Here is a 6,714-nt window from a genome sequence, read left to right on the forward strand (position 1 = left end):
GTCGTTGAGCTGTCAAAATCAACCTAGAAGCATATTGAAAAATGTGTCATGTTGATAAGATAACTTTTCCGATTCATATACCGTCTATGATCATGTTTTTTATTTTTTGTGATTTAATTTGTTTCAATTTATAAATACTACTATTCATATTTTAATATTATCAAAATTTTATTCGTATATTTTCAGCAATTTAGCAGCAACGCACGCGTATAAATCTCAAAGAAATAAAAGTCGCAATTTTTTCTTTTTATTATTATTGGCTAGTGATTATCGATGTTCAACTCTTGCGAGAGACCAAACGTGGAGCTGCGGCGTCATGTGCGGAAAACTCGGTCGTAAGGCGGCCTTCGCCGCCGCGATGATCAGCACCACCAGTCGCTCCTCCGTCCACGGGTGCTGTTATGGGTTGCGCAGAGTTTATCCTATGACTAATGTCCACGCGGCGCCTACTCGAAGCCCTTTGGCTCCGGCAAGTAGAACTTTCAACACGGATGGCCGTGCCTCTTTTTTTCTTTTTTGTACTTCTAATTCATGATCCATGTAAATTTTTATGATTCCTTATTTATTCACTTTACGTATTGTTATTATCATTTAGTAATTTGCGAGCTCTTATGTTGGGATTCGAGTCTCGAGAGGTTGATGTGTACATCAAGAATTGTGAGATAATCAATCAATGATCTAACTTTTGCATTTTTATGTCGATCGGGAAGAAGCGTTTGCTTGGAATATGCGTGAAATGGAGTGGGGCGATTTTACTAAAAGTTGGATCTTTAATTTGGTTATGTAGCTTAAATTTGTTAGTTTCTTCAGTAATAACTCAACTGCGGACTGCCTCTTCTGAATGTGACTGAGTATGTGTTCATAGTGACTGAAGATGTACGGTGAAGTAAACATATCTACTGCTTCTTATGTCTCGGATTTTAGTTTCTTTCCTCTTTTTTGTTCTTTTTTTTTTTTGAGATCACTGTTGCTAGAGGCACAAATATGCATTATATCGCAGAGCCTGGATGCAAAGAGCATTGACTTGTGAGGTCCTTGAGAGACAAAATATTATAATCTAAACAGAATTTTTATTTTTGCGCAAATTCATTAAGCTTTAATATGATGTTTCCTTGCATATCACCTTCCCTGAATTTAGAACTGCCTTGAAGGGTATATTGAGCCTCTAAAGCGCACTGAATCTCGTGCTTCATAACCAAGAGGCATGCTTCATCGATGGGTTGGCTTTGACATGCGATTGGGTGTAATCACCACATCTCTCAGTGCCTTGAGCCTATTAAGACGCCTTATGTCTTTTAGAAACTCTGTTTGGGGTTATTTAATAGTTAGGAACATGTGAAGTTGTGACTTCTAAGATTCAATGAAAATTTTTCGCAGCTTCAGTGGTCAAAGAGGGGTCCGCTAAGATTATTGACGGAAATTCAGTGGCCAGAGACATCAGAGATGAAATAGCTACTGAAATATCAAAGATGAAGGAATATTCAGGGGTTGTTCCTGGACTGGGAGTCATTCTTGTTGGGTACCGAAAAGATTCTGCAACTTACATAGAAAACAAGAAGATAGCCTACGAAGCTGTAGGAATAAATTCCTATAATGTGCACTTGCCTGAAGACTCCTCAGAACAAGAAGTACTAAAGTATATCTCAGGGTTCAATGATGATCCTTTAGTCAATGACATTCTTGTTCAGTCGCCTTTACCTTCTGTAAGCCTCTAAAACCAAGCGTCCTTTGTTCTTTGTGAAATTCTTGTGAGTTGTGATACAAGAATGTGACTGTATTTTAAACACTAAATAAATCCCAAAACCCTTTTTTGGGAAATTTTCAGGATAGTGACATTGATTACAAGCAAGCATGCCTAAATTTCCTTTGGACGCCTACTCAATAAGCCATAGAGTCCTATATTATATCTGCTTCATATTTTGTATTTATGTCTGCTTGCTGTTGTCTAAGAAATTAAAAGACACCATGCTTTGAATCTCTAATTAGCTTGATGCAAATCTTCTCTCACCTTTTGTCTTTGATATTTGGTTTATACAAGGTGGTTTAATTTCTGGAGTACTAGCTTTAATAACAAATTTATCTATTTATTATAATTCACCTTCTCATCGAGCATGGATATTTGCGCTCATCCAAATGAGTTTTCTGTTCTGCTACTGTTCTTAACATCATAATGTGTGTCTCCAGCATATGAATGAGCAGAATATCTTAAATGCTGTTCACATTGAAAAGGATGTTGATGGACTCAACCCGCTGAACATTGGTCTTTTAGCCATGTTAGATAGAGAACCTTTATTTGTTCCATGTACACCCAAAGGATGCATAGAGTCATTGCATAGATATGGTGTTTCTATCGAGGGAAAGAAGCTGTTGTAATTGGCAGGAGTAATATAGTGGGATTGCCTGCTGCTCTTCTTTTGCAAGTATGTACTTTCTTTATTCATTAAACACTAAACAATATTTCTGTAGATGCAACTTGATAGTGATACCCAAATATATTACTTGTTCTGGTAGAGGGAATATGCCACAGTCACTGTCATTCAGCCAGGAACAAAAAATCCCGGGGAGGTGGACTAGAGAAGCTGATATTTTAATCTCAGCCGCGGGTCAGCCACACATGGTTAGAGGTAGTTGGATCAAGCATGGTGCGGTTGTCATTGATGTTGGAATTAATCCGTTGAGGTAAGAAACCTTTTTGCAGGTCTTCTTTTTATCAATCCTGCTTTCACATGTAGTTCAATAGTAAAAGATTGTTGTACCTTCAAACATGGTAGGATAATAGTAGCCCACGAGGCTATCAAATGGTTGGAGATGTCTGTTTCGAGGAAGCAAGCAAAATTGCTTCAGCTATCACCCCAGTCCCTGGTGGAGTTGGAATGATGACCATAGCAATGCTTCTCTCAAATACACTTAGCTCAGCCAAGAGATCTAATAAATATTTCCAAAATGGGACCAGATCTGCCAATGCTATCAAGAACTGGAGCACTCTATGGTCCGAAACAAACTGTAAAACTGGAGGAACAAAGAATTGGGAATAGATATGGGTTCACCAAACCCCCTGCTATAGCGTTGCGGTGTTTAATTGAAGAAGGGAATTTGGTGTCAACCATGAAAAACTTGCAAAACGACCAACAAACTGACAACCTGGTCGACTGGATTAACTACTGGTGTCTCGTTCTTCATCCCTTTTATCATGGATATCAATACTGGCTATGCTTATTGTTCAGAAGACGATCTATCGGTAGGCCGCACCTGTTCTAAAGCAGCTTGCTGAGTTTGACAGTGCATACATGGTGAAATCCATGGCTGAAACATAACATCCAGGTTTGGATTTTAGGTGCAGATTCTTTATACAACCTTGAAAGATGGATAAGGAAAATACGAAGAAGAAGAAAGAACGACATAGCCTGAAGTGCAAAAAAATGTGGATGAAATTGGCCTATGCAGCACGTCAATCATATGAGAATGCGTTTCCAAGCATGGGGTTTTAACTCCAACATCGAATCTTTATTATATTATGATAGGAAAAATATGTCGACCCACTATTATTTTAGTATATTGTGGTTTCTAAACCAAACATTGCCGAAAAATTTTAAGGTTCGAATTCGGCTGGAAATAGATATATTCGAGATTGAACTCGATTCAAAAGGTTTGAATCAGGGCTATCTCGAAATATTCAAACATATTCACAAGTTATTTGAACTATTATTTGAAAATAAATACCTGAAAGACTTTAAATCTATATATTTTACATATATTTATATTATATTAATAAAATATCAAAATTCGTGAGTCACTCACGACTATCGAATAATATAATTTAGCTCGAGTTCATATTAAAAAAAATTCGAACATGTTTGAATTTAGTTCGAGTTCTATAAATTCGAATTCAGATCAAACATTTTTTCAAAAAGTTCATGAAAAGACTACGATCGTTTGAGTCCTTAGTGTTGCCTTTATCCAAATAAATCATCACAAAGTAGTTTCTGTATCCTTAAAATAACCCTGATAGTTTTAGAAAATGAATGTTTTCGTGTTATCCACTTTAAAAAAAACCCCGTAATTTTTTCCCACAGATAATGTTGCTGAATAATTTTCTCCTTTTCTTCGTTCCAATTCGATGGTCCTGAAAGTTTAGGATTTCAAAAATTTATGTGTTCCTCTTAGAATGAAAGAAAAATAAAATATCGTGGAACACGTGACATTTATTTCTTGAAATGAGAAGCTTTTAATCCAAAAGCAAATGCAAGAAACTGAAACACGAAATATTCCATCGAGACTGTTTCTTCGCTTGAAACTTTCACGATAAAGATTGGCGCAAATCACAAGCATGGCAACTCGCTTGTACTAAAAGAAAGACACCTCCTTCTGATAAAAGAACAATCCCGACTGCCCTCCATCCGGCAACAACGCTAGGTTTACCGGACCTTCAGCTCCTTCTTCGACAGATAAAAGACCCTGATTGCAAGTCATATTTGTTCGAACTAAACCAGGACAAGCACAGTTGATGCAGAAAGTTGGATATTTTTTAGCCATGATTCTCGTGTATGCAGACAAGGATGCTTTCGAAATCTTGTACGCTGCAAGTTGAGTAGGCCATCGTTTTGTTTGCAGCGAACCCTCTTCGAAATTCTTGAGGAATTCTTCTATTACTTGGTCTAGTTTCTCTTCTGTGAGGGTTTCTGCGTTGCTTAGTAACCCTTTAGCCCATTCATTGGGTAAGAGCTTAAATATCAATGAAAATATGAAGTCAATATCAATTTGGAAAACGAAGTTCGACACTTAGTTGAATGTCAGTTTGTGTTTGGATATCATAATCGAGACACAGCCGAAGCACAAATACTGAAGGTCAAATTTTTGGCTTTTCGAAATCGTTTCGATCCGAATGATTTGTGATTAGAAGTGCTGCGTGTTTACCTTCAGATTCCCCAAAATGGAAGACACATTGACAATTCTTGGTGAATGAGAGAGTTGTAGGAGGGGAATAAGTGCTTCTGTCATCCTTTTTGCACCATAATAGTTGGTTTGAATGCAATCTTTTGCATCCCCCAAACTCTCAATAAATTTTCCATTTTTCAGCTCCACTGGTTCTGCCTGTATGACATCAACAAATCTCATTTACATTTCAAGAAACATATCCAACTAACTATATACACAAACTCATCGTCCTGCAACCAATCACCTCTCGGTCGGAGAAAACGGAAGCAATGTTTCCGTCTACGAGCTCTGGAATAACTAGAGGGTCTCCCTCTATACATATCCCAGCAATACCTGCATTATTCACCTGCATATATATATATATATACTCCAAAAATTTTCAAGAAACACATGGGCACCACCAAACCAGAGTTGTATACATCAACAGACAAACAAAATAAATTCAAGAATTTCTCAAAATATTCTAAAACCACTTCAACCACAAATTCTATTTAGGTGTAGATTTTGCATCCAAAAAAAAAAAACATATCTAATCCATATAGTACTTGAAATTCATCTTCGAACTTTTATTGCCTTAAAAATATAGTCATTTCTCTAAAATTAATAATATTGCTGATTTTATTTAAAACTATTGATTTATTCTATCAAATATATATCTATCTATAAATTAACTTAAAAACTTATATAAAATTCAGAAAACCCCAAACAAAATTATTCCTTGTTGGAAGATCGAAGTAATACCAAAATATCAAGCTTTCCATGGTTTGTGGTGATGAAATCAACAAGGGAGGCAATGCTAGCAGGGTCAAGAACATCCAGCTGATGAAAGACAACATTATTGGAAAGACCAAACTGCGCCTCAAGCTTTTCTTTAGCTTCAATGCCTCTCTTCATATCCCTTGATGTCAATATCACATGTATTCCTCTTGAAGCTAATTGTTTGCATATTTCAAACCCAATCCCTTTATTTGCACCCGTCACGACTGCATATCTATAAATAATCCAAATATGTCCAAGTTCGAATATAACTATGATACTGAAAAGGTACCTCGTACCCAAAAAACGATGTATATGTATATGTATATATATACACACACACCATTAATACATGTCTTACTCTAGTAATATTATACATATGCGATTCGAATCAAGAAATTTATCAAGAAATTTATGGTGAAATGTCCAGGAAATAAAGAAAGAAACATTTTAAAAAGAAATTGGTACCTATTTGTGGAGAGGTTTCGGATTTGCTCAGCCATTTGCAAATTATAAGGAGATATCGGGGGAGATTTCGTTATATATATATATATATATATATATATATATATATATGCGTGTGTACAGATTTTTTTATCATTATCAATGGACTAAAGTGTAATTTGAAAATTTATGGAGTAACTAAATTGATATTTGAATTGTTGAAATAAAAAAATAAAAATAAAAGTGTGTGTTGAAATTAAAAAACAAAATAAACAAAATAACAAAAGTGTAATATTAGTATCATGTAAGGGTAAAATTGAAAAAAAAATTTGTTGTACTCCTAAGTAGTTACTATCATGTGCTCAATCTTAATATAATAGAATAGAGATATATATTTCAAAGAACTAAAAACAAAACAGCGATATTGACCTTTCAAAGACTAAAAACAAAACAGCTATATTTGACCTTATTCTAATTGTGACATTTTGTGACTTAAAATAAAAAATTTAACTATGTCAAGCACAAAATATTTTGTGATAGAGTTTTTTTTTTTAATATAAATCTAATTTATTTTTACTT

At 35.2% G+C, this 6,714-nt stretch overlaps 1 protein-coding gene and 1 pseudogene across 1 annotated transcript; one reads left to right on the forward strand and one right to left on the reverse strand.

Moving 5' to 3' along the window:
• The first annotated feature begins 243 nt into the window (after positions 1–243).
• On the forward strand, positions 244–2,877 carry LOC142544144 (bifunctional protein FolD 4, chloroplastic-like; annotated as a pseudogene).
• Positions 2,878–4,182: 1,305 nt separating this feature from the next.
• LOC142546801 ((+)-neomenthol dehydrogenase-like) lies at positions 4,183–6,267 on the reverse strand. Its single transcript, XM_075654716.1, has 5 exons — positions 6,160–6,267; positions 5,677–5,926; positions 5,180–5,281; positions 4,915–5,091; positions 4,183–4,722 (listed from the first exon to the last, which is right to left on the reverse strand). Exons 1-5 carry the CDS (start codon positions 6,192–6,194, stop codon positions 4,345–4,347), a joined length of 942 nt encoding a protein of 313 aa, XP_075510831.1. The 5' UTR covers positions 6,195–6,267; the 3' UTR covers positions 4,183–4,344.
• Between the last annotated feature and the right edge of the window lie 447 nt (positions 6,268–6,714).

The sequence above is a fragment of the Primulina tabacum genome, chromosome 5 (assembly GCF_025594145.1).
Source record: "Primulina tabacum isolate GXHZ01 chromosome 5, ASM2559414v2, whole genome shotgun sequence".
NCBI classification, from domain to species: domain Eukaryota; kingdom Viridiplantae; phylum Streptophyta; class Magnoliopsida; order Lamiales; family Gesneriaceae; genus Primulina; species Primulina tabacum.

Coding starts and splice junctions, on each gene's coding strand:
- LOC142546801 (XM_075654716.1), bottom strand. CDS start 6,194: ATGGCTGAGCAAATCCGAAACCTCTCCACAAATAG. Junction 5,282..5,676: donor ATGGAAAGCTTGATATTTTG/GTATTACTTCGA, acceptor ATATATATGCAG/GTGAATAATGCAGGTATTGC. Junction 4,723..4,914: donor CCATTTTGGGGAATCTGAAG/GTAAACACGCAG, acceptor TTGATATTTAAG/CTCTTACCCAATGAATGGGC.